At 38.9% G+C, this 27,379-nt stretch overlaps 3 protein-coding genes and 1 pseudogene across 4 annotated transcripts; all 4 read left to right on the top strand.

Moving 5' to 3' along the window:
- The first annotated feature begins 312 nt into the window (after positions 1-312).
- Positions 313-12,516, top strand: polr3d (polymerase (RNA) III (DNA directed) polypeptide D). The gene is made up of 9 exons (XM_082188788.1): positions 313-476; positions 4,375-4,534; positions 6,093-6,136; positions 6,239-6,393; positions 7,514-7,635; positions 8,478-8,625; positions 9,919-10,169; positions 10,259-10,411; positions 12,137-12,516. Exons 2-9 carry the CDS (start codon positions 4,379-4,381, stop codon positions 12,251-12,253), a joined length of 1,146 nt encoding a protein of 381 aa, XP_082044914.1. The 5' UTR covers positions 313-476; positions 4,375-4,378; the 3' UTR covers positions 12,254-12,516.
- A 4,342-nt stretch (positions 12,517-16,858) lies between these two features.
- LOC309513403 (volume-regulated anion channel subunit LRRC8A-like) lies at positions 16,859-21,103 on the top strand (annotated as a pseudogene). Its single transcript has 2 exons — positions 16,859-17,599; positions 20,454-21,103. The product of its transcript is annotated as a volume-regulated anion channel subunit LRRC8A-like (transcript).
- On the top strand, positions 18,390-20,345 carry LOC309513417 (uncharacterized protein). Its single transcript, XM_082189208.1, has 2 exons — positions 18,390-18,668; positions 18,912-20,345. Exons 1-2 carry the CDS (start codon positions 18,441-18,443, stop codon positions 20,046-20,048), a joined length of 1,365 nt encoding a protein of 454 aa, XP_082045334.1. The 5' UTR covers positions 18,390-18,440; the 3' UTR covers positions 20,049-20,345.
- A 2,045-nt stretch (positions 21,104-23,148) lies between the features above and the next one.
- On the top strand, positions 23,149-27,358 carry LOC309513020 (gamma-glutamyl hydrolase). Its single transcript, XM_082188807.1, has 9 exons — positions 23,149-23,337; positions 23,455-23,569; positions 24,817-24,867; positions 25,197-25,281; positions 25,475-25,613; positions 26,421-26,527; positions 26,620-26,713; positions 26,791-26,928; positions 27,049-27,358. The coding sequence occupies exons 1-9, from the start codon at positions 23,220-23,222 to the stop codon at positions 27,165-27,167; spliced, it is 966 nt and encodes a 321-aa protein (XP_082044933.1). The 5' UTR covers positions 23,149-23,219; the 3' UTR covers positions 27,168-27,358.
- The last annotated feature ends 21 nt before the right edge of the window (positions 27,359-27,379 follow it).

The raw sequence follows: 27,379 nt of genomic DNA, 5'->3' as shown, positions 1-27,379 counted from the left end.
GAATTCAATTTTATAACAATTTTGTAAAACATATTTTGTATAAAATACAAATGTTTAGTACAGAACATTTGCTCTACAGTAAACTTAAACTTCTATAGCACTTTCATTTTTTGAAGTGCTTTTACTTCAGCAATAATCTGAGTGTATTCTTTAAAAAGAGACCAACCTTAGGTCTGGATTCCAGCATTTATGAATTACAACCATTTAAGTTTGGATAGTGCATGTTCATGTCTATGCAGTTAAGAGGTTAAAAATTCTGCGCAAAGGTTTGCAGAGTTGACGTTCACCAATCACATCACTCCGTCACACGGGTCAAAGTGTCATTGCACGTGAAACTCCGCCTTCAACAAACTTGCACTACCTTTCATCATCGTTATAACCAAAATCTAGATTTTTGCCTGTTATTTCGCTATATTTGTGATATTTGTGGAGTAAGGCGGTGTTTGAAGAGTCTCTGCACTAGTGTGAGCGCACTGGTAAGTGTAACGTTAGCTTTACTGTCATGGATGTGACTGTGTGTTTGTCTCGCCATGTGTTTGGAAGCGTGGAAGTAACGTTACCGGTTTGCTGTAAATATATATTCCAGATCTATAAATACATCTGCAACTGAATGTTCAGAGTATCGTGGCTTGTCAGCATTGCAGTATTCCTAACGATTTTAGTCCTACATCCTTAACAACAGTTCTTCACAATTTGTACAGAATTTCTGTGAGAGTCTGGGATCAATCCTAAATATTCATAATGGGAATTGTTATGAGAATTCCAACATAACAACACCAACGCTAGAATTTTTACAACACGTAGTTCTCATTAAGACTGTGAAGATTATCAGAAGCATGTAATGAAACTTAATGAGTTTTAATTTAATTATTTAGAAATTGTTATATTTAAAATGTATTCATTAATATACTAAAAACACATGTATGTGTGTGTGGCTGCGTCCGAAATAGCATTCTCTCTTGAGTAGGTACTTATTTTAAATATGTAATTACTTTACGACCGCTAAACAACTATGTTCTATAATCTATATATGAATTTAATCTGGACGTAGATTCGCCATGTTGTCATTATCACGTGACCTACCAATTCTTAAATTAAATTTTCTTCATTTCTTCTATAATATTGTTCCTTTCTTTTTCATACTTGATACATTTGAGAATCGCATGAGGTATTTTTTCTTTAACATGACATTGTTCACATTTGGATGCTTCCCTATTATTTTAAGTGTGCAAGTATCATTTGGAATGTCCTAAAATTATTCTATTATAAACAACCTCTTCTTTCCTTGATTTATCTATATATCTTGGGCAACGATTAATCACATCCAAAATAAAAGTTTGTGTTTACATAATATATGTGTGTATAATTATTTTGTATATGTAAATACACACATATGTATATATTTAAGAAATATTTGCATGTATATACTGTATATATATATTTATACATAATTTATATTATATATAAATAAATATTTTAGAAATAAATAACACATTTTTCTTAAATGTAAATGTGTGTATTTATATTTACAAAATAATTATACACACTAGACACACATATATTATGTAAACAAAAACTTTTATTTTGGTTGCGATTAATCGTTGCCCAGCACTAATTCATACAATATAGAACAGAACATGCTTTTTTAGCGGTCGCGAAGTAATTACTTATTCAAGATGAGTACTTAATGCGATTTCAGACGCAGCCAAAGTGTCCATCATATTCACACTTCAGAATCTCACCGGGAGTAGTAGATCATCCAGGGACTTTAGCCGTGTTTTTCTCCTACTATATTGTAGGAAAATATGTGAGTTTGGATGCAGCCTGTATATGTTATAAAGCTGTTTTGCATACGCTTGTAATAGGGCTGCACGATTAATCACGCTTAACTGATTTGGATTATTGCGATTATAAAAATCACAAAGGCTGCGATTATTTAAATTTTTTTATGTGCAGCTTGTCAGGGACGTACGGCTCTGTGATCAGTAGTAAACGCTGCTCCATCTGAAAACTGTGACCGAGTCGCTTATAACGTGAATTTGAAAAAGCAACACGCATCAAACATGAAAAGCGTTTATGAACCTTGTCCAACAAAAGACAACATTTAATAACATGCTTTTACTCCAAACTCACTCCATAAGGATAGTTGAGCTCCTTCTTCTGTGAGATGATGTGCTTCTCTTACACAGAATAAGGCAGTCGTGTGTTTATTAGTCATGTTTAATCAATCAAAGCATTTCAATCTTCTGTTTATTCAGAGACAGCGATGATGCCCGATAGTGATTTCCTGGAATGATGTGCGTTATCGTACTTCTGCGGTGGGGCATATTTGGCGTGTGTGTGTGAGAGGCTCTCTGGTGTTCAGATGGATAAGTGGTGTGTGAGAGACAATAAGTGGTGTGTGAGAGACACCCTCTGGTGTTCAGATGGATAAGTGGTGTGTGAGAGACAATAGCCCTATTCGCACGGGATTAGTATTACCCCTGGACCTCTGTAATTAAGAAATTACCCCCTGACGTCTGTGTTTTTGGTGGCTCATTCACACGGGCAAATAAATGTTCGTAATTCCCTCGAGTTTACGGACTTTACAGCGTGCGCCCACCCATTCACACTTCACTAGCTGAACGTGCTGAAACGAAGATCGCGCTGCAGTATTGCAATTCAAAAAAAGAACTTATTTAAAACCAATTTATTAGAGAAATATATAATATATATTATAGAATATGATATTATTGTATATATATAATATATCTTCTTTTTCTTTTATTCTTTGTCCATATTTAAAACAAGCCTGCCTGAAGAAGGTATTATAAATACCGAAACGTCGCGATAGGCTTGTTTTTCTATTCATTTTATTTGGTTTATTTCATTAAATATCATTTTTACTCTTTCACACTTTGATTTCTTGAGATACTTACAGGATGGACGTCTTTAGAGGCCGTGTGAGACAAAGAAATGCTCCACGATACAGACTACTAAATTACACTACCACAAAAAGCGTCCAAACTTTCCAAAAGAGCTTCCATGTTGCGCCAAAATACTTAATTTGACGTTTCCATGACAACGGTCCGAGTTGAGCTTCCGGATCACGTCTTTACTGTAGTTTGTTTTCTCTTTTGCAGCACTTCATAGTTTTTTTGGAGAAAAACTATAATCGGATTGGAGTAAAGCATATCGAGAGATTTTATTGTTAATATAGTTTTAATACAGACGTAAAATGGACTGTTAAACGGCCCATAATGGTTATTACGTTCTTTAGGAAACGATAGGCTCACAGAAAAACAGCCCAAATCACAGACATGGGGATTCGCACGGGACTGGTATTATCAGAGGACCCCTGTGTTGGCCGAAATACGGTAGGTAATTTTCGGGGGAATTTTTACAGACATTTTTACAGACATGGCAGATTCGCACGGGATAAAAATCACAGACGACCTCTGCGATTATTACAAATTACCGGAGGTCCCTAGGTAATACTAATCCCGTGCGAATAGGGCTAATAAGTGGTGTGTGAGAGACACCCTCTGGTGTTCAGATGGATAAGTGGTGTGTGTGTGTGAGACGCCCTTTGGTGTTCAGATGGATAAGTGGTGTGTGTGTGTGTGTGTGTGAGAGACACCCTCTGGTGTTCAAATGGAGCATTTACTACCGATCAGCCGTTCTGCACTGACAAGCTGCACATTAAATAATCGCAGCCTTTGCCAAATCACGTGCGGTTTCATTGTGATTAATCGTGCAGCTCTAGCTTATAATTAAAAGCATGTGCCATTTAATTGACATATAGAAGTTTGCAGTGATTTGGTAACATCTCTTGTCTTGTGTCAGTGAGATGGAGAGCTCTGGTGATCCCGGTCCGAGGACCCTGCAGGGTTATTATGATATTAATGATTATAATCATATAATAAGGATATTGGTCCTTATGATTATTACTCATAATTAAATATAATAAGTAAGCATATTCATCTATTTTCTCAGTCCGAAATCACATACTGTCTGAGAAGGTACTACATTTGAATTTGAATTTGTGACCGTTAAATAGTATGAATATGGATGAAAATGAAATTCGGACGTACTACATCTGTCATATTGTTACTGTCACATGACCAACCAGCCTAGGTTCACTGTCATTCATAAATCCTCTCCTGTTGCCTCATGGGATAGTAAAGTGTCATCACACTTCATAATCCCGGCGGAAGTAGTAGATCATCCGGGGACTTTTTTCGAATACTATATAGTAGGGAAGTGTGTGATTTCGGACGGAGCCTGTATGTGTTAGTATAGTCTGTTTTCGGATATGCTTGTAAAAGCATGTGGCATTTAATTGACCATGAAGTTTGCAGTGATTTGGTAACATCTCTTCTTCTCTTGTGTCAGTGAGATGGATGGCTCTGGTGACCCCGGCGGGCCCCCGAGGACCCCTCAGATGGGCGGAGCCAGAGGGTTGCCGATGGGCCGCCGGCTCCCCGCCTCCATCACTCCGGGACGGCTTCCCACAATGCGCTCCAGAGACCTCACGTTAGGAGGCGTCAAAAAGGTTACCGTCCATAGCTGAACACACCAGGGTTTGAAATTAACACTGTAGTACGCTGTCAAATCACGAGCCAATTTGGCGTGTTACTTATTATGTTTACTCACTTTGCTGGGGAAGTTCGTGTAAACCAAATCTGTACAGATTTAGCACAAATACTGAACTCATGAGTCACCATGATATATCAGATACAGCGTATTGTGCAGAATCTGCTCATATCTGGCTTACTTGAACACACACGTCACTAACAACAAATAACGGCACGCTTCTTCATTTGCATTGAAGCAAAAGCGAAGATTAAAAAGCATCTGATTAACAGAAAAGACGTTATTTTCCAACATCCTACATTTGTTTTAATGTTCTCTGTACTGTATTCTGTCCATCTAAAACACATTTATGGTGAAAATGATGAGGATGAAGGAGGAAGGGAGGGGATGGATGGATGACAGGATTTTGTTTCAATAAGAAATTAATGTATGAAATCCAAATTTTATAAATTTTATAATATATACAGTACAGGCCAAAAGTTTGTTTTTGAAAGAAGTTTCTTCTGCTCATCAAGCCTGCATTTATTTGATCAAAAATACAGAAAAAAATGTAATATTGTGATATATTATTACAATTTAAAATAATTGGTTTTCAATTTATTATACTTTAAATTAGCATTTATTTCTGTGATGCAAAGCTGAATTTTCAGGATCATTACTCCAGTCTATCACATGATCCTTTAGAAATCATTCTAATATGATGATTCATTATCAAAGTTGGAAACAGTTCTGCTGCTTAATATTTTTTCATAACCTGTGATACTTTTTTTAGGATACTTTGATGAATAAAAAGTAAAAAATAAAATAAATAAATAAATAAAAAGAAGCAAATGTTTAAAAAATAGAAATGTTTTGTAACAGCAATATCCACTACTGGTCAGTCATTTGGGGTCAGTCATTTTTTTTTCTTTCTTTTTTTGAAATAAATCAATACTTTTATTCAGCGAGGATGTGTTAAATTGATAAAAAGTGATAGTAAAGAAGATTTATATTATTAGAAAATATTTTTTTATTTTGAATAAATGCAGTTCTTTTTAACCTTTTATTCATCAAATATATTAGGCAGCAGAACTGTGTCCAACACTCATAATACATCAGAATATTAGAATGATTTCTAAAGGATCATGTGATAGACTGGAGTAATGATCCTGAAAATTCAGCTTTGCATCACAGAAATGATAATTTAAAGTATAATAAATTGAAAACCAATTATTTTAAATTGTAATAATATATCACAATATTAAAAAAAAATTCTGTATTTTTGATCAAATAAATGCAGGCTTGATGAGCAGAAGAAACTTCTTTCAAAAGCATTAAAAATTCCAAACTTTTGGCCTGTACTGTATATATGAGCTGTGACATAGTTAATCTGGTTCATGTTTTGGCTAGTAGAATTTTGTAGAAATTTAGCAGCCAAATTGGCTGGTGAGTGAAAAAGTAAATTTCAAACCCTGCTAAGTCACTCACTACTAAACATTTCAGATTCAATTTCAAGTGTGTTGTCATTTGTCCCGCAGAAAACCTTCACCCCCAATATTATCGGCCGAAAATCTAAAGAGGAGTAAGTGACGGACTTGTTTATTCCCTAGTGTTCCTCAGTCCATCATGCATTGGTGACATAATGAGTGCGTCACTGTTACTAACAAGTGATGCTGTGTCACAGATTAAAAGCTGATGAAGGAAAGAGACGGGATAAGAAGGATGTTGATCGAGGCCGGCAGCGGGACGGGCGAGGGAGGGGACGGGGTCGTCCTGAGGTCATACAGTCTCACTCGATCTTTGAGCAGGGTCCCGCTGAGATGATGGCCCGGAGGAAAGGTAAAGGAGGATTTGAGAAATCATTAGGATGGATACTGCGATCTGAGCATGATGTCAGTCACACTGAATGTCATTAAAGCTTTTCAGATATATTCAAATATCTGTGACACTAGCGAATTAAAATACTTATGAGCAGTAATTTATTCATAAATGTATGTACACCTGCTCTACCGTTCACAAGTTTGAGGTTGGTAAGATTTTGTATGTTTTTGAAAGTCTCTTCTGCTGACCACGGAGATTTATTTGATCAAAAAATACAGTAAAACAGTAATATTATGAAATATTTTTGTTACATTATAAAAGATATGAATATATTGGAAAATGTAATTTATTCCTGTGATCAAAGCTGAATTTTCAGCATCATTACTCCAGTCTTCAGTGTCACATGATCCTTCAGAAATCATTCTAATATGATGAAATGTTTCTGATTATTATCAATGTTGAATACAGTTGTGCTGCTTCATATTTATGTGGAAACTGTGATACAGTTTTCCTCAGGATTATTTGATGAATGCAAAGTTCAAAAGTTTTTACTGTTCATTCAAAAAACTCACTGAGCCAAAAGTTAAAGCGGGACACTTTTTTCAGGGTGAATAGAAAGTTCAAAATAACAGCATTTATTCAAAAAATTTTTATTTTGTAACATTTTTAAATGTCCTTACTGTCATTTTGGATCAATTTAATCCTTGCTGAATATGAGTATTAATTTCCACAAAGAAATCGTACTGACAGCAAGCTTTTGAACGGTATTGTATATATACAAAGGCTTTGAACCAGAGTTTTAATATTTATGGAAAACCTGGAATAATTATGGAATTTTATAATGCTTGAAGGTTATGAAAGTGAATAAAAAAAATACAAATTCATGATCAAATATTTAATTGGACAGAAATTGCTCTTTGAGAGTGAAAGTTCATGTTAAATGCTAATGCAGTTATATGGTAAATTTGACTCCCATAGTCGAATATTCAAGAATGTGGGGAAGAAATATAAAAATATAAAAAAACAGCCATATTGATCAGTCAGTAATCAGAATATTGGGGTTAATATCTAGGGTGTTTACCATTGATTTAGTTTAATGTTAAATATAATTGGTATTTTTCTTTCTATATTTGATTAGGTTTATATGATGACACCAGAGAAACGGCAAACACTGGCCCTTCGCCCATCATCAACATCAAAAAGGAGAAAGAGACCGAAGAGGAGACGAAAGAAATCCTGCGCAAACTGGAGAAGGACAATGTATGTTTTCAGAAACAAAAATAGAAGCTTATTAACTAGTGATTAACTAATCAAACCTGTGCAGACTCGTATTACAGCCCAAAACCAAATTCTGCTTTTAAGAAAATAGAGCTTATTTCCCAAATTAATTTCTTTTCCGGTTTAATGGTTCTGGATTCCATTTTTTCCTGTTTACTTTTTTTTGGGACTCCATTTTAATGGTTAAATTAAATTTTAGTAATTAAAAAGCATGTCTAATTAATTGAAATCATAAAACTTATACAGTTTAACAACAATTTATTAAAAGTTGTATTTTTTTCCCCTCAAATTCGGTTTTATTGTTTGGCCGACCAACTTCTGTTTTTTCTGTTTTAAGTTTTCTGGATTGCATTTTAATGGTTTAATTCAACTGTAATAATCAAAAAGCATGTCTAATTAATTGAATTCATAAAAACTATTTATTAAGAATTATTTGCATAAAATAATTGTAGTATTACTTGTCTTGTACTTCTTTGATTTAAAAAAAATAAATAAAAATGTATGAGAATCACCACTGAAAATGGGACTTACAAAAATCTAAATCAAATGTAAAATAACCTGATGCTTTACAATGATGGCAGTTATTGAGGCAAAATTTCATAATGCAAAATCTATGTAAATATAGGCTTCATTTTCTTTATACAACACATTTATTTATTTATTTAATTCTCTTTTTTGTATTTTGATTTTGAAGTGAAATATGACCTAGGCCATGATTTTATTTGATTCTCTCAAATGCAAATATTGCCATTTTCTTAACTGAGAACATGATGCCGTGTGTGTGTGTGTGTGTGTGTGTGTGTGTGTGTGTGTGTGTGCTGTAGTTTGTGGACGACCCTCACCTGCGAGGTGAAAGAGAGAGCTGTCCTGTGCAGCTGCCGCTGGCCGTGTCCGGATGGGTCTTCAAGCAGGAGTTCAGTGAGAAGAGCTCTTCAGATCCTGAACCCATCAGCACTGGAGCTGAGGTCAAGGGTAGGAGCGACGACACTCCATGCTGTTATCAGTGTGTGTGCAGATGTGAAGTCAGTCAGGGAGAGTTTCACATGAGGCTGAAAAAGTTCCCCACACAGATTTGGTCACGGGTGTTTGTGGCGTCGACCAACAGAAAGTTGCTTGGGTTGAAAGTGTAGTGATGTATGAAGCTCAGCTCACACAAAAGTCACTATTGAAATTTTTTTGCCTGTGAAATTTCGAAACCAATTCACTAAAAGTAAAAAGTACTGATTGATGAATGTTTATTTATTTTTCAATTTTATATGCTTCATCATACTGCTCAAAATACATGGAGGATATAATATATTAGACACACAGATAGAGCTTAAATAGGTTACAGCTCAATCTGACATTATGAATTTAAGTAGCCAGCACTAGTCAATATAAGGAAGGTAATGCAATTAAGTAATCACAGTGTGTTAAAGTCTCCCTGTAGTCAATCATTTTATCCCTTAAAACTCTTCTTTGATCACCAAAATTACATATTTAAAAAATTGTGCATTTCTTCATTCCTTAAAATATCTTGAATGTAACTCGACACCCTTGCCTCATTTAGTATGTGCGGTTCTATGAATATGCAAATGAGCCCCGCCTCCACTCACTCACTCAGCTCAGAGATCCACTGGTTGACGATCACACGTTGATCTGATTGGTTACAAGGTAGTTTGTGACGTCAGAAACACCAGCGATTTCAAAGCGTGTTTTTGAGACTGTCTTTGGTTCAACTGCAGTTTTAAGGAGGAAATACTCAGCAATGCTGTCGACTTATGAATTTACACATGGTTTGTCTTAAAGCATATTAAAAACACCACATAGGCATATAAACAACATTGTTGGAAACTACCTTGTAAGCAATCAGATCAACGTGTGATCATGTGTGGATCTCTGAGCTGAGTGAGTGAGTGGAGGGCAAGGGTGGCAGTCTGAATTTGCATCATTTGCTCATTTGCATATTCATAAAAAAACGTTTAAGCATGTAATTTTGATGATCAAAAATAAGTTTTAAGGGATGAAATGATTGACTACAGGGAGACATTAACAGGTTAAATAACGATTTCTTCTGGTCAAAATAATGAGGGACGAAATGTTTTTATGGAATGTAGTGGAGTAGAAGTTTCCCAAAATAAAAAATACTCCAATAAAGTACAGATACTTGAAAAATGTAGTTAAGTACAGTAATGAAGTAAAAATCTGTTTTACTGAGCATTCATTACACAGAATTGAAGAGTGACAAACTTTCTCTATCATCCATCCCGCCTCGTCTTCCTTCAGTCAAGCAGGAGCCGCTGGATATTCCTGAAGCAAAGAAGGCGGAGACTATGTTCAGACTGCCACCCTTGCCTGAACCTGATTTGCTGCCTGATTTACTAGAGGTGTGGAATCACTGCAAAGAGGAGGAGTTTCTCTTCATGCAGCTCCCTGATTCGCTGCCAGGCCAGCCGCCCACCACTGACGTCCGGCCCACTAAAACAGAGGTTCAGTCCAGTGATGGACAGACCATGATGCAGAAGACCGAGACTCAGGTTGCCACTAGCTAGGTTTAGGTCACATGGCCATGTCAGTTTTTGCATATGCTCATGTGTTTTTGTTCTGCTGTGTGTTTGCGTGTCAGGAGGAGTCTCAAGAAGAGAACAGCTGTTGTCTGAAGGATCTACAGGAGGGTTTGGTGGGAAAGATGCTCGTAAGGAAGTCGGGGAAAGTGCAGCTTATTCTGGGTAACGTGACCCTGGATGTGGCCTTGGGAACCCCATGCGCCTTCCTTCAGGTCAGTCACACTCAGAACAACAGTATGTCCTTGACGGTTTTCAATAGCTATGTTTCCATCAAAGGTGCGAATTTAACCTGAGCGCAAAATTGGGAATATTGCATAAAACATTTGTGGATGAAGCAGCGTTTCCATCCCATGTGTTTAAGAGAACAAATTTGTCACTTCATGGGAAATTGGTGGAAAATTTCTGTGATAAAAATGGAAGTTGCTGCGATTGGTCCGCTGGTTAGTCTAGTTATCCAATCACATCCTCTGTTGAGGAAGTCACATGAGTTTTTCGTTGGGCATCAAGGGATTTATTTGGTTTCCATCATAGTTGTGTCGTCTTATCAGATAAAAAATAATCCGCCTCAGTTGACTGTTCGCAAAGACCCGCCCCCTTTAGTTACTGTTGCTATGTCAGACAAGCCACGCCGTTCTCACGCAGTGAAAAATGCATCGCACATGATCATGGAGCAGAGAGGACACTGACAACACGCTGACAGACAGGACAGACCAGGGTACTTTTAATATGAAACAAAGTCTCACCTTTCAAATCTGGTAATTTTTTTAAAGAAATTGAATCAATAAATACCGTTTTGTGGCTCTTTAATGTGTCTGACAGATCGCTGTAGAGCCTCAGTTAAAGCTGCTCGTGAACCGATCATCTCTTCCTTCTAGTTAATTTATAGCATCAAATAAACATGAATGAACATCAGAAAGACATCAGTACACTCCGCTTTTCAAGTTCAAATCCTCCAACGCTAATCTACTAACTTTCCTGACTGCTTTGTCGGACAAAAATGGCAGATTCGGCGGATTATGATTGGTCAGATCGCCTGTCAATCAAACTCCCTGCGAAGGGACAATTGAGTGCGTTTATACACATTTTTAGTATTTCATTATTCAGTCTTTGTATCTCTGTACAGTAACCTTGAGTTTGGGAAAAGTCACTTTATAAATAAAACTTTTTATTATTCATTTATTTGCATTTGGAGTTTCCATCCAGTGTTTCTTTTTTTTTATGCGATATCCTAAAATTTGCATAAAAAAGGTGGATAGAAACATAGCTAATCAATGTAAAATTCCTGATAGTGTTATCCTATTAAAATAACTGGGTTTTGCCATCTAAGATTCAGCAAACAATGGAAAATGCGACTGCACATATAGTTTATTTAAAGGCTGCGTATATTAATCGGGATACATTTGAAAATGGTGAGTTCAGTGAGTACATTTTTCTTTCATCTTTGTTACTTCGTATAATCTTCATATGACATTCCTGCATTTATCCTTAACAGAAATGTGAAAGTAAACAGTGCATACCGGTATTTATCTATGGGTACAATATGCGTCATTGTTTTCAAATATTACAAATGTTTTCAGTCCAAACTACAATGCAAAAGCTGCGTTTTGACATTTATCTGAGGACAAAGTAGAGACAAAAAAAGAAGCATTTTCAAATATATCTGGATTAGTGCCTGTGTTCGCTGCTGAACTGATGGTTTGGTTGGGGAATTACTGCCGACTGCTGGGGTGAAGATGTTAGGACAGCATTTGTAGACCCAAAGTTCAAATGCCAAACAATGTAATGAAATTGGTGACACAGACACTATACAAGCACATGGCCATTATAGCTTTGGGTCTGAATCTGTACACACAATCTTTACACTATCTAGCTTCTTAATCTGTCTGATTACATGCTTTTCTGTTTCTATCTTTATTATTGTCTCTGTTTTTTTGTAGGAACTGGTCTCCGTGAATACCGAGGGCAGAAGGGGAGACATGTCTGTGCTGGGACACATTAAACACAAGTTGGTTTGTTCACCGGACTTCCAGACTCTTCTGGAAAACCGAGTTTGAGGAACGGCTGCTGGGAATCGAATGCTGTAAATCCCTTTGTGAGGAAATATTCCCATGTACTGTCACCGATGGAGAACTCCGAGTGAATGAACGGAAATTATTTATAAGTGCAAGGAAATATATTTAGAAGAATTTATGAATTGTCATTCAGGAGTGAGACACTATTACACATGTAAATACTGTGGGTTAGAATAACTAATACATTTATACAAATCTGGGTTTGAGTTTGAAACTTTAAGTTAATAAAAAAAGTGCCATAAATACCTTTTTTCTTTTGTTACATTTATTGAAATCAGCCTTTCAAATATGTTAAACTTTGACTACATGTAGTAGATGTATATTATTTTGTTAGGAGGAGGATGTTTTTTTTTTTTTGATCATAAGTCATCATAATTTTTATACATTTTACAACACAATTCCTCAAAAGTAATATTGGCAGTCGGGGCCTAAAACTAATTTTTAGCCAAACCCTGCTAATGTCCGGTGACTGAAGAAAATGTACCTGCCCATACATATTTTTTTTACCAGCTATGAAATAAAGTATCGAATAAAGTAGGCTTATCAAATGTAAAAGAACACTACATAGTCACTGTATGAATAAAAAACATAGATTAATCCTTATTAAAGTTACAAAAGTTATTCAGTCAAGAGCAGTGAGTGATTAACATTAAAAATGCATACGGCAGCAGGTTTATTAGGCTGCTGTCACTTTAAGACCGAATGCATGGATCCAATATACTGTTACACACGGATACACATGCACTTTCTTTCTCAACGTTTTACATTCATTTAAGACTGTTTACAAGGATACTCGGCAAGAGGATTTTTGATTTTGTCCGTTCAAGCGCAAGAAGATGTGAAAGAGTTCAATTTAGTATTCGTGCGCTGTCTGAGACGGAGCTTTCTGGGTAAGTTAATGAATTTGCGAGTAATGAATTGAGTTCCTTATGTCATCTTTTCGTGCTTGAATATTTAAATTAGCAAGGCTTAAACTGATGCAGCACTGGCCTTTCAACTGTCCTCAGCGTCGTTCATGTTCTCACAAAATCGCATTGTTAGAATTCATAAAAATATAACCAGCCAGCTGGCGATTGACACCGATTTTTACGAGTATCTGGTGTTTGGCGCGTGTTAATTTTAGGCCCTGTTTGCAGTCAGTTTGGGTTTAGAACTGACATTGCTTCATGATGACTTTATCTTTATGACAATCACTGTGGTAATCGGTCTTTGGAGCATAATGTGCTGTTTGTTGCAATTTGGCACACTATGGTAAAATGTAGTGTTTGCATAAAATTAGACAGATATTAAAGTCCCCCTGTGGTGAAAATCCAGCTTTTAATGTTTTTTATGTCTATGTGGTGTTTTTAATATGCTTTAAGACAAACCATGTGTAAATTCATAAGTCTACACCATTGCTGAGTATTTTCTCCTTAAAACTGCAGTGAACCAAAGACAGTCTCAAAAACACACTTTGAAATCACTGGTGTTTCTGACGTCACAAACTACCTTGTAACCAATCAGATCAACGTGCTGGAGGGCTTTAGCATATCATTAACAGCGAACTAGCAGAGGAGTCTCAGGAGAAGCCAGGTTATCCCGGTATATATTTCTGTTGATATAAAAAATCGGGTAGCAATATAGCGGATGTATATTACAATGATGATGAATTATGCCTTTATTCACTGACGTTCTGAGTTGATCAAATCGTTTCTGATGATTGTTAGAAGGCAGACTGAGATAGACAGAACGGGAACATGGTTTGTGTAGCATTAGCAACATATTAGCTGTTTGATAACTTAAACAAGCCTAAAATAATAAGTCCAACATAAGCCTAACGCCTCGGGTTAGTTTTTTTGGTTTGACGCGCCGCGTCAAAAACTATCCGACCAATGAGACTGGCGCTTTTGCTCACGTGTCTGGAGCTTCTGAAGTTACAGTAAAACACAACTTGGGGGCGCTCAAACACAAAACGGTCTTGCCGAGCACACATACGTAACAGCGAAGAAGATATACGCCAAGTAAGTAGCGTCTCTGCCGGGAAGAAATGACGAGGAAGATGCAAGGCAAGATGAATGTAGAGCTGCTATAGTGCTGTCAATGTTTCTCAGATTTAGGGATTTATAAAATGCATATTTCAATCTGTCACAAGACTCACACTGACTCACACACTCCCCTACAAAAATCAATGTCGTCTTGACATTACCATTCTCTTTTAACACAAGAGTCTTTCAGTCCCTTTTGTGTTCCACACAAGATTTTTGTATTACAAGAGTTCTTTAAACTGTTCAGCATTTTAACAGTCCATGGATCATCCCGAACTTAAAAGTTCACTTTCTGGAACAAATCCCAAAGTTTTTTTTCAGAAAGAACAGTCCAGAAGTGTCTCAAAGTGCAAAACTGAAGCGGCATGAAACAACAGTCCATATTTTCTTTGACTTTCAAGAGTTCAATATCCTCTCAAAACTACAGTCCATACAGCAAACAGTCCATAGTTTTCTCAATTTCAAAGTTCAATGATTGTTAAAGGCAATGTTCAGCCAAAACAGTCAATCAGTTCTTAAAGGATTAGTTCACTTTCAAAAAACATTTTTCTGATAATTTACTCACCCTGATGTCATCCAAGATATCCATGTCTTTCTTTCTTCAGTCAAATTTTTGGTTTTTGAGGAAAATATTCCAGGATTTTTCTCCATATAATGGACTTCAATGGCAACCAACGGTTTGAAGGTTCAAATGTCCGTCTCAATGCAGCTTCAAAGTCTCTACACGATCCCAGTCGAGAAATAAGGTTCTTATCTCGCGAAACGATCGGTCATTTTCAAAAAAAATAATGTTCATCGTGTACCATCTCTGAGATGTGCGACGCATTGCGTCATCATGTTGGACAGGTCACGCGTCACATCATCTATTTGTCTGTGTACTCCGGTTCAAAAAGGTAGGGAAGGGTGAAAAATGTCATCTCATTTTCTCCTCCACCTTCAAAATCGTCCGACATCTTTGTTTTAATTTATTATTATTATTATTTTAAATTTTTTTCGTAACCTTTCCAATGTGATGACGTAATATGTGGTGCATCTCAGAGATGGTACAAGACGGGCATTTGTGGTTAAAAAGTATATATATATTATAATTTTTTTGAAAATGACCGATCGTTTCACGAGATAAGACCCTTATTTCTCGACTGGGATCGTGTAGAGACTTAGTAGAAGCTGCATTGAGACGGACATTTGAACCTTCTTTGAAAGTTGGAATAGTTGGTTGCCATTGAAGTCCATTCTGTGTAGAAAAATCCTGGAATGGTTTCCTCAGAAACCTTCATTTCTTTTTGACTGAAGAAAGAAAGTCATGGATAGGTGCCAGACTGTAACCGTTTATCATGCAAAGAATCCTTAGGTTTCAAGTTCATTTATAACATGTTCAGGGGATATAGTCTTCTCTGATTTATTGCAGATCTCGCTGACCTCTGATGAGACGAGGTGAATGAACTCTGTGCACCGCCAGCTCTCTGACATTGTTCGCTACTCGCACATTGGGAAGTGTTTATTTAATCATTTTATTGATCGAAACCAGCCGAGGAGGTTCAATGGGATGTTAATGATGATACACCCACAGCAACGGCTTTGTGTGGAGATTCAGATGATCTGGTCGGCTTTCTTATAGCAGCTCGCTAACACACTGTCCGACAGAGTGCAATTTTGAATTCAGCTTTGAATACAAATGCAGGGAGAGAGTGTAAGTGTTTGGAGGATGAGAGGAGTCAGTACCTTTCGGTTGATCAGTTTACGCTGACTCTCCACACATCAGTGCTGCTGCTGTTCCTGAATGGACATGTGGAGTATTAGGTAAGATCCAGCTGAGGAGACACTGCTTCAGACACTGCCCTGCCTTAGACAAACAGGATTTGAATCCTGGGGTCACGGACTCTCCAAAGCCAGAGGACACTATTCTTCAGTGTTATTATCAGAAATGGCTAATAATAGATGACAAGAAAGCCTGAGCATTCTTTTGTTGGAGTTTTCTTGTGTAGCAGCCGGAGAAGACTTCGACTTCGAAAGTATATGTTTCAGATGTTTATGTTGGAAGATGATATAGAGTTAGCTGCAGTAGAACTACGGTGTCATTTCTTTAATGACGCTGCACTACGAGCAAACGCTGCATTGTAGCGCCAAATTAAAAAAAGAAAACAGTGTGTGAGAGGTTATTGTTGCTTCAACATAGCGCTAATTTTTTATAACTGAAGCTAATAAAAAAAAAAAACTGCGGAGCACCATGCCACAGAACAGACTATCTTTTTCATTGAGAATGCACGAAGCCGTGAATTAAACACCAAGGACATCGTGGATGAATTTGCCGAAAGAAAGGCCTGGAGAATCCAACTAAAATTAGTGAGTAGGTTTGTGCTTTTACATTTTGGGCTGCTGTGTTAAGATCGTTTGTATGCATGCAGTAGTTTATTATTGACACTGACTGAGCCTTGGTTATGTTAGACTTTTTTGTTCCGTTCTGGTTGTGAAAAATTGTTGGGTAGTGTTTTATTTTATGGTATTGTTTGGTATGGTATTTATTATTTGTCTCTTAGGGGGGCCCATATAATTTTTTTTGCATATGGGTCTGGGACAGACTTGCCCACTTTTGCCCTTGACCCTTGAACCCCAAGGAATCCAGTACGACCTTGATCGACACCAGTACAACTATGTCGATGCTGAAAACAAGCTTCACTGGTTTGCTAAGTATTTCCCATATTTTGTGCTCCTGCATAAGCTAATCTTTCTAGCTTGCAGCAACTTCTGGTTCAAGTTCCCTTGGACAAGCTCAAAACTGGAACATTTTGTGTCTATCCTCCTGAAATGTTTTGATTCGCCATGGACCACACGAGCTGAAACTGTCGTGGAGGAAAGCGACCCCAAAGCTCTGGTGAAAATGAATGGCTCCTTCGATAAGAAAGCTTTGTATGTTAGCGAAGACGTTGAAGCGAGTGTTCCCATGCTGTCAGCAACCAGATCTCGTATTGAACAAGGAATCCTGGACCACTCCGAGACTGGTGTCCGTGAACAAGTTAAGGCGTTGTTTGAGAAGGTGAAGAAGTTTCGAATTCATGTTGAAGAAGGCGATATAGTCTACCGACTCTACATCCAACAGACTATCATCAAAGTAGTTAAGTTTATCCTTATTATCTGCTATACCGGCTACTATGTACACAATATTCAGTTCAGCGTCGACTGCAATGTGGACATCGAGAGTCTGACTGGTTATCGCACGTACAACTGTGCCCATCCCTTGGCCACTCTCTTCAAGAGTTTAGCCTGCTTCTACATTAGTCTAGTTATCGTGTATGGAATGATCTGCGTATACTGTCACATGCCTGTCTTGTCTCGTGTAGCACATGTGGTGTTTGTGTTCCTGTCACTGTTTTGACCCCACCCTCCTTGTTATCTCATTATTGGTTTGATTTGCCCCACCTGTTGTTCCTCATCACCTGCCTGATTTGTCCCTTTTATAAGTTCCTTTGTGTTTGCAGTCTGTGTCGGATCGTTGTCTTGTACACGTCTCCTGTTCTCCCGTGACCCCTTTTGGTATGTTCGTTTTTGAAGTTGTTGTTTTGTATTTAGTTATGTTTTCCCCCTCGTGGGTTTTGTTTTGTGTTTAGTGTTTCTTTTGTAATAAATATCTTTTTCCCTTTGCATTTGAGTTCTCCCTTTGTTTTCTGTAATTAACGTGACAGAACGATCCGACCATGTCAAGGACTCAGCAAAGGGTCTCTTCCCCAGCCACCGAGCGGGAGAGGAGGCAAAGTTTTGAGGGGACCCGGTTGGTCATATTTCGCGGGACCCGTGGAGGCCGCAGTAGAGGAGGTGGGCGAGAGGAATTTCAAGACCACTCTCCACTCTGGCCCCTCCTCGACCCAGTTCCGGTGGTCCCAGTTCCGGTGGTTCCGAAACGGAGGAGGAGAGGAAAGAACCCCTCCGTGGCTATGTCGGTGGTCCCTGTTCCGGTGGTCCCTGTTCCAGCGATCCTGAGTCCGGTGGTCCCTGTTCCGGTGGTCCCTGTTCCGGTGGTCCCTGTTCCGGTGGTCCCTGTTCCGGTGGCCCCTGTTCCGGTGGTCCCGAGTCTAGTGGCCCAACCTGAGACTGTTCACGTTCCGTCTGCCCAGTCAGAGACTGTTCAGGTCACATCTGCCCAGCCAGAGATGGTTCAAGCCACATCTGCCCAGTCGGAGACAGATCGGGAGATGCCCATTCTCATGGCCGGGGGGGCACTGATCGGCTATTTAGAGCGTTTAGCTCGGATCCTGGAGACGCCCTTCAAACCTTCAGTGTCTGTTCCTGAGCCGGAGCCAGTGTCTGTTCCTGAGCCGGAGCCAGTGTCTGTTCCTGAGCCGGAGCCAGTGTCTGTTCCTGAGCCGGAGCCAGTGTCTGTTCCGGAGCCAGTGTCTGTTCCTGAGCCGGAGCCAGTGCCTGTGTCTGTGTCTGTTCCAGTTCCTGAGCCGGAGCCAGTGCCTGTGTCTGTGTCTGTTCCAGTTCCTGAGCCGGAGCCAGTGCCTGTGTCTGTGTCTGTTCCAGTTCCTGAGCCGGAGCCAGTGCCTGTGTCTGTGTCTGTTCCAGTTCCTGAGCCTGTGTCTGTTTCTGTGTCTGTTTCTGAGCCGGAGCCGGAGCCGGAGCCGTCTGTTCCTGAGCCCTCAGTGACCGCGACACTGGCCATTATGGCCACAGCCATGTGGTGTGTGTGGGCTATGCACACACTTGGACCGGTGGTGTCTGTTCCTGGGCCGGTGGTGTCTGTTCCTGAACCGGTGGTGCCAGTTCCCGAGCCGGTGGTGCCAGTTCCAGTGCCCGAGCCGGTGGTGTCTGTTCCAGTGCCTGAGCCGGTGGTGCCAGTTCCAGTGCCCGAGCCAGTTCCAGTGCCCGAGCCGGTGGTGCCAGTTCCAGTGCCCGAGCTGGTGGTGGGAGTTCCAGTGCCCGAGCCGGTGGTGCCAGTTCCAGTGCCCGAGCCGGTGGTGCCAGTTCCAGTGTCCGAGCCAGTTCCAGTGCCCGAGCCGGTGGTGCCAGTTCCTGAGCCGGAGCCGTCTGTTCCTGAGCCCTCAGTGACCGCGACACTGGCCATTATGGCCACAGCCATGTGGTGTGTGTGGGCTATGCACACACTTGGACCGGTGGTGTCTGTTCCTGGGCCGGTGGTGTCTGTTCCCGAACCGGTGGTGCCAGTTCCCGAGCCGGTGGTGCCAGTTCCAGTGCCCGAGCCGGTGGTGTCTGTTCCAGTGCCTGAGCCGGTGGTGCCAGTTCCAGTGCCCGAGCCAGTTCCAGTGCCCGAGCCGGTGGTGCCAGTTCCAGTGCCCGAGCCGGTGGTGCCAGTTCCAGTGCCCGAGCCGGTGGTGCCAGTTCCAGTGCCCGAGCCGGTGGTGCCAGTTCCAGTGCCCGAGCCGGTGATGTCTGTTCCTGAGCCGGTGCCTGTTCCCTGGCCGCCCGAGGGAAGGTCTCCGCCCTGGCCGCCCGAGGGAAGGTCTCCGCCCTGGCCGCCCGAGGGAAGGTCTCCGCCCTGGCCGCCCGAGGGAAGGTCTCCGCCCTGGCCGCCCGAGGGAATGTCTCCGCCCTGGCCGCCCGAGGGAGAGTCTGCTCCGCCCTTGCCGCCCCATGGACTCTCTGCTCCGCCCTGGCCGCCCGATGGACTCTCAGCTCCGCCCTGGCCTCCCGAACTGTCCATTTTTTCCTGTCCCACCCTGGTCTGTCTTTCCTGTCCCTCCCGTCCCGCCCTGGTCTGTCCCTCCCGTCCTGCCCTGGTCTGTCCCTCCCGTCCCTAGTGGAGCGTCTGGTAGCCGCTCCTTAAGGAGGGGGTAATGTCACATGCCTGTCTTGTCTCGTGTAGCACATGTGGTGTTTGTGTTCCTGTCACTGTTTTGACCCCACCCTCCTTGTTATCTCATTATTGGTTTGATTTGCCCCACCTGTTGTTCCTCATCACCTGCCTGATTTGTCCCTTTTATAAGTTCCTTTGTGTTTGCAGTCTGTGTCGGATCGTTGTCTTGTACACGTCTCCTGTTCTCCCGTGACCCCTTTTGGTATGTTCGTTTTTGAAGTTGTTGTTTTGTATTTAGTTATGTTTTCCCCCTCGTGGGTTTTGTTTTGTGTTTAGTGTTTCTTTTGTAATAAATATCTTTTTCCCTTTGCATTTGAGTTCTCCCTTTGTTTTCTGTAATTAACGTGACATATACACCCTCAGCTGGATGCTTCGACGTTCCCTCAAGAAGTACTCGTTTGAGTCTATGCGAGAGGGGAGCAGATACAGCGACGTCCCAGATGTGAAAAATGACTTCGCCTTCATGCTGCATAATGATTGACCAGTGCCACCCCCTGTATTACAAGCGATTTGTGGTGTTCCTCTCAGAGGTCATCGAGAACAAACTTCGCCAGCTGATCCGTAACAACGAATGGACTTTGGAAAAGCTTCAGCAGAGGATCACCAAAAACTCCCAAGAGAAGTTGGACCTCCACCTATTCATGCTCACTTGGATCCCAGACACAGTCTTGGACTTGGTGGAGTTGGAGGTTCTGAAGCTTGAGCTTATTCCTGATGTCACCATCCCACCAATCACTGCCCAGCTTACTAACCTCAGAGAGTATTGCTGAACAGGTGGCAACCATATCGACAGACACGTAAGGTAAGTTTTGTTGTGGTGTCTGCAAGATCCCATTTTGTTGCCTAACATCATAAGTCGGTGTACCAAGTTCATCATAGGTAAGAACTCTTGGTGGGTGTCTTTCCTTGTAGGCAGCTGGTAAGTTTGCTCTCTTTCACCCTCTTGGTCACTTTCAGCAGACGACATGGGAGAAGGAACTTGTTCATCAGCAGGTAAGTGAAACTCTTGTTCTGCACTGTCGATCCCAGCGGTGCCTCCAAAATGTTGGACCCCTGAATAGACGGGGAGATGATTAAACACAAAACTCGCTGATGTTTTCCCACTGTCTAAAAATGTTCCACTTTCCAAAATGTACACACTTTTAACAGCTGGTCACATGTGCTGTTAATAATGTGCACTTCTAATCCATAACACTATTTAAAGTGTACAAAAAATACAATTAAGTATTTTTAAGGCATTTTATAATTATCTGGATATCAACTCCTTAGATGGATACATAAACTAGTACCAACATATTCTAAACATGGAATAAATACAGTAATTGTTTTATCTGAAAATACATAGATCTCTAAAATTCTCTGTCATTCACTTTTCACATTTACATTTTTCAATACCCGTGAATCAAACAATCAGCACTAAATATACAGAATTAAACATACGTACCACATACACACACGCAAAATTATGAAACATGATTGTAAACTGAATTTAGTTGTGTTTCAAACGCATTGATCAATATGCTTCTGTGTTCTGAGTCTCATCAATAAAGGCAAGCTCTGATCAGTCCCACAAGGTGTCGCTGTGGACTCAAATCGTCGTTCTTGCCACTCTGAGCTGCATTGCTAAGTCTGAGATAATGTCCTTTATTAATTTCTTTGTATATTTATTTAGTATTTTGGCAGGCCTGACATTCCATAAAATAAGGACATCATTGAATCAATAGGGAATGATATAATATCAAATGTAGGCTACCTGTTCAGAGCGTCTTTATTATAAATCATTCCGTCCAGTCATCAAACACGTAGGCTAAACTTACGTGTGATATTTTATATTTTCAAATGTGATCTTTTAAATTGTGGATGGGATTTTATGGTAAACGCTATGTTCGGAGATATAATCTGACTAATAATGTCAAATTAAAAGTTTTACATTAAAGTACTTTTTGTTTTAAAGAAGTAGGCCTACACTTATTTTGTGTTGACTAACATGCTAAAGCACATGTAGGCTACTTGATGATAATTTTAACTGTAGTAGTGTGTTATTCAATATTAAAGTCCCCCTGTGGTGAAAATCAAGCTTTTAATGTTGTTTATGTGGTGTTTAATAAGCTTTAAGACAAACCATGTGTAAAACTGCAGTGAACCAAAGACTGTCTCAAAAACACTTTGAAATCGTTGGTGTTTCTGACGTCACAAACTACCTTGTAACCAATCAGATCAACGTGTGATCGTCAACGAGTGGATCTCTGAGCTGAGTGAGTGAGTGGAGGTGGGGCTCATTTGCATATTCATAGAACCGTGTATACTAAATGAGGCAAGGGTGTAGAGGTACATTCAAGATATTTTAAGGCATGACGGATTTTTAGGATGGAATTTTTTTTTAAATAAGTGAATGGTGATCAGATGAGTTTTAAGGGATACAATTATTGGATAACTTTTAAAATTTAAAAGTTGATCAATTTAAAATGTACTAAATTGCAACTCCACCATTACATAGCCTATAGGCTAGGCCTACTAGTACTTTTCTTTTTTTAGAATAACATGGACAAATGGTTTAAAATAAATCAAAAAGAGTCCATTTTGATTTCGTGTTGACTTTAAATATTGTAGGTTAATAAGATTTGTAAATGGTGGAACTGGTACATTATTCCCTCTGTAAGTTATTGTGTAGATAGCAATGACAAGTTGGTTTGCGTAAAATTCAGCGTGTGCAGAAGGAAAACATTACAACGTCGTCTAGTGCAGATTCCAGCACCCGTTCACTCAGTCCACACAGAATACCTATAAAGCTCAAGATTGCTGATGTCACTGTTGATTACAGCTCGTGATAAACACTTGTTGTGTGAACGTTTAGGAAAATACAAGTTCCTAAAACTTTCAGGAACCTCTGGTCTGTGTGTGGAGAATGCGGCTGATGTAGGATATATTTCTCGAACTCGCCCAACAGTTTCCCAAACAAACTTGTGTGTTAGCGGCATTTATTTGTTTTCCTTCCTCCAAAAAGTACAAACCCCGCCTATCTCATGACTTCCCTCTAACTTTCAGTTTGCACACTTTATGAAACAGATTATGCGACTGAACGAGCACATCTGGCTTCAGGTCCGAGTGAGTGAGAATGGGCTTCAGCGCGCTCGTGTGTGTGTGCGTGTGTGTGTGTGTTCTCGTGTTGTGCAGCGCGTCTCCGGTGAAATACCTGCAGAGAAACGAGCCTGAGAACAACACACCGATCATCGGTAAAACTCCTGTCTTCACAGTACTAGGCCTATATGGCAACATGTGATTTAATGGCATAAGCTTAATTTCTTAATTTTTGCTAACAATCTAAAATCATATTTAAACTTCGTCTGTAGGGATTCTGACGCAAGAGGTTGACAGTGAGGCTATGCAAATATTTGGAAAGACCTACATCCCTTCATCATATGTGAAGTACATCGAATCCGGGGGAGCTAGAGTTGTGCCAGTTAGGTAAGTCTACTTCTGTTTGTAAGCATTGATTCGATTCATGTCAAAAACCGATTCATTGATTCGAATTCGTTTATTACAGCAAAGTGTCCCCTTGTGAAGCCATAGGCTAAACTTTATCATACTTTTAAAAATAGTTTTTAGGGAAATAATAAAATAGTAGTCTATGCGAACTGAATGTAATGTTTCTGAGCCCTTAATTGCATTTCATTTGCAGTTGAATAGACTTGTTTTATAGTTGAAATATTAAAAGCAATTATTTGAACTTAAGAGTGCCTTTTCAACCTATTTAAGTTGGCTACTTATCTTAAGTACGTCTTCATATATCATTTCATACATCTGTTGTTTTTGAAATATGGTGAAATGGTGCATACCGCTTAATGTACCATTGCTATAAATGTAATATTGAATAACACACAGTTGTTTATAATTAATAATTAATAATCAATAATCAAGTAGTACTTCTTTGAAGCACGACAAAATATTATTAAAACATGATAATCTAAAATAGGTAAAACTTTTTTTAATGTTGAAAGTGGCCTTTTATTTTAGTAATATAATATTATGTGCAGTTACAGTTTAAAAAAATTATATATATATATATACTTTCGAGAAATACAGTACAAGTGTACATTTAATACAATTAAGCACATCTCTTTTTTTAAGCACGACAAAATATTAAAAAATAATGATCTAAAATAGGTAAAACTTTTTTTTAATGTTGAAAGTGGCCTTTTATTTTAGTAATATAATATTATGTGCAGTTACAGTTAAAAAAAAAATATATATACTTTCGAGAATTACAGTACAAGTGTACATTCAATACAATTAAGCACATCTCTTTTTTTAAGCACGACAAAATATTATTAAAAAATAATGATCTAAAATAGGTCAAACTTTTTTTAAAGTTGAAAGTTGCCTTTTATTTTAGTAATATAATATTATGTTTGGTTACAGTTTAAAAAAAAAATACTTTCAAGAATTACAGTATACGTGTACATTCAATACAATTGAAGGGGTTCCCATGACGTATATGTTCATTATTTAGTCAGGAAATAATACACCATATATGAATTCACAAAACGGTGTGACTGAGTTATTAACCATTTCAGCCATAAATCAATAACAAAAATTGTACATTAAAAGAGAATCCCACATTATTGAATTTAATGAAATGAAATAAGCAAATCAGTGTCCAAAACATGTTATTTAAGCAATCATGCTTATAAATATTACATTTTATGTTACAGGCTAAACCAGAGTTTTGCAGAACATGAAAAAATCTTCAAGTCAATAAATGGGTATGTTCTCCAACAGTTTTCTCAAACTAAACTCAAAATAATGAGTTCCTTATCGTTATGATGACGTTTCCTGAAGTATTCATACATGATCGTTACATTCTCAAGATTTAGGCCATTAGATAAATATAGAAAGGGATGTATCACAGCACTGAATACATTGAAGTAACCTAGATTTCATCAATTCTACCAGTTTATAATTAGTTCTGAATGTTTATCTGCGCAGAGCTACATTTATGCCCTGAATACAGTATTCTTACAGAAGCTTACAGGAAGTAAACAAAAGCAAATACAAAAGCATAACTTTCATAACATATCTGTCTGCCAATCAGTCTTCTTCTCATTGGAGGCGCCGTGAACCTGGAGACATCTGAGTTTGCTCAAACTGCTGGGATTTACTTCAGACTGGCCCTTAAGGTCGGTGAATTACAGTAAAAGTCATGTTTGTAAGTGAATGTGAGATGCTCCTCGTGTCTCTTCAACTATTAGTTGTTAATAAAATGCAACTGTCTTTATTTCAGTAGTTTTCCTGATTCTTTAGTGTCATCTTATGAACTAAAATGAAGTAAATGAACAGGTTACCACTGATAGTTTTTAAAAATGTTCTCAGGCACATGATGAGGGCGAGTACTTTCCCATCTGGGGAACATGCCTGGGATTTCAGCTGCTCACTGTACTGGTGTCCGGAGAAAACCTGTTGAGTAAGACGACAGCCGAGAATGTCACTTATCCACTCAACTTCAGCTCAGGTACTCATACTGTACTATAGTCTTAAGGCCCATTCTCACCAAGGACGATAGCAATAACGATAAAGTAGTGCTGGGCAACTATTAATCGCGATTAATCGCATCCAAAATAAAAGCTTGTGTTTACATAATATATGTGTGTGTACTGTGTATAATTATTTTGTATATATAAATACACACATACTGTATGCATGTATATATGTAAGAAAAAAATATTTATATATAAAATATGTATATATATATTATGTAAAAAACTATATATTCGAATTTACATTTATACATTTAAGCTTACAGCTATATATTAAATCGATTAATCACATATAACATAAAGTTTGTAAATATATGTGTACACACACACACACACACACACACACACACACACACACACACACACACATATATATACATACATACATACAGTATACTATATATATCCCAGTCAGTCCGGGAAACTGCACATTTTAGAGTGGCCTTTTATTGTGGCCAGCCTAAGGCACACCTGTGCACTAATCATGCTGTCTAATCAGCATCTTGATATGCCACACAGGTGGATGGATTATCTCGGCAAAGGAGAAGTGCTCACTAACACAGATTTAGACAGATTTGTGAACAATATTCGAAAGAGATAGGCCTTTTGTGTACATAGAAAAAGATCTTTGAGTTCAGCTCATGAAAAATGGGGGCAAAAACAAAAGTGTTGCGTTTATAATTTTGTTCAGTGTATATATATATATGACCAGTATATGTATCATTAAATGTAATAGTAGCTGTGGTTGGAATCATCATCTGTGCTTGTATATCCACTAACAGAGGCTCCATCCAGTCGTATGTTTGCTAGCGTTCCTCCTGACCTCCGTAAAGCGTTGTCTGAGGAACCACTCACTGCGAACTTCCACCACTACGGAGTGACTAAAGAGGTACATGCTTTATAAACACACCATATATGTTCATTTAAATCATTCAAATCTAAATAACAAACAGCGAGCAATGACCTCTTCCTCTTTATCAGGCATTCATGGGTAATGAGAAACTGAAAGGCTTCTTTTCAGTGCTGTCCACAAACATAGCAGAAAACGGCCTTGAGTTTGTTTCCACAATGGAAGGTAAAAAACAACAACATATTCTTTACATTACAAACAAGCAGCCATACACAGTATGGATGAATGATATGTGTCTACAGGCAGGAATTACCCTTTCTATGGGGTTCAGTGGCACCCAGAGGTGAACCGCTTTCAGTGGGACCCGCGTTACAACTTTCCTCATTCCAGCAATGCTGTGCGCATCTCATCCTTACTGGCGGAGTTCTTTGTTAATGAGGGTAATTACAGTCTCTCACTTATTCACTTGTTTACTTGTTTGTTTGTGATGTTCCGAGTTTGTATTCATTTGGATGAACAGATGCAGTGCTAAATGAACAGATGCATCTGTGTGTTTTCAGGAAGGAGAAGCACACACTACTTCAGTGAAGCGGCGGAAGAGAGCAGCGCGCTCATATACAACTACAACCCTGTTCATGTGGCAAACATCTCTGCTTATGAACAGGTTTATTTCTTCTGATAATACTGGGCGGTGCTGAAAAAGAAAACCCCTCTCTAGACACTTCAGATTGACACGTACTGTAATAATCACAGACTTCATATTTAAAGAGAGAATGTTTTTAACAGAGAGACAAATGAAATGTTTTCTTGAATTATTTTGTGATTTATGCTTACATATTTCATTCCTTTTAATAAATGTTATTAAATATGCAGGTTTTTAAACAAAAAAAA

The sequence above is a fragment of the Leuciscus leuciscus genome (assembly GCF_965113295.1).
Source record: "Leuciscus leuciscus genome assembly, chromosome: 13".
Classification (NCBI taxonomy): Eukaryota; Metazoa; Chordata; class Actinopteri; order Cypriniformes; family Leuciscidae; genus Leuciscus; species Leuciscus leuciscus.
This window is presented reverse-complemented; position numbering and strand designations above follow the sequence as displayed.

Excerpts from the sequence above, each read along its gene's own strand:
- polr3d (XM_082188788.1), top strand. The coding sequence starts at position 4,379 with ATGGATGGCTCTGGTGACCCCGGCGGGCCCCCGAGGACCCCTCAGATG. Across the intron at positions 4,535-6,092 it reads CGTTAGGAGGCGTCAAAAAG|AAAACCTTCACCCCCAATAT; the intron begins GTTACCGTCCAT and ends TTTGTCCCGCAG. Across the intron at positions 10,412-12,136 it reads CCCCATGCGCCTTCCTTCAG|GAACTGGTCTCCGTGAATAC; the intron begins GTCAGTCACACT and ends GTTTTTTTGTAG.
- LOC309513020 (XM_082188807.1), top strand. The coding sequence starts at position 23,220 with ATGGGCTTCAGCGCGCTCGTGTGTGTGTGCGTGTGTGTGTGTGTTCTC. Across the intron at positions 25,614-26,420 it reads TCCACTCAACTTCAGCTCAG|AGGCTCCATCCAGTCGTATG; the intron begins GTACTCATACTG and ends ATCCACTAACAG. Across the intron at positions 26,714-26,790 it reads GTTTGTTTCCACAATGGAAG|GCAGGAATTACCCTTTCTAT; the intron begins GTAAAAAACAAC and ends ATGTGTCTACAG.
- LOC309513417 (XM_082189208.1), top strand. The coding sequence starts at position 18,441 with ATGGTTCAAGCCACATCTGCCCAGTCGGAGACAGATCGGGAGATGCCC. Across the intron at positions 18,669-18,911 it reads CTGAGCCGGAGCCAGTGTCT|CCGTCTGTTCCTGAGCCCTC; the intron begins GTTCCGGAGCCA and ends CCGGAGCCGGAG.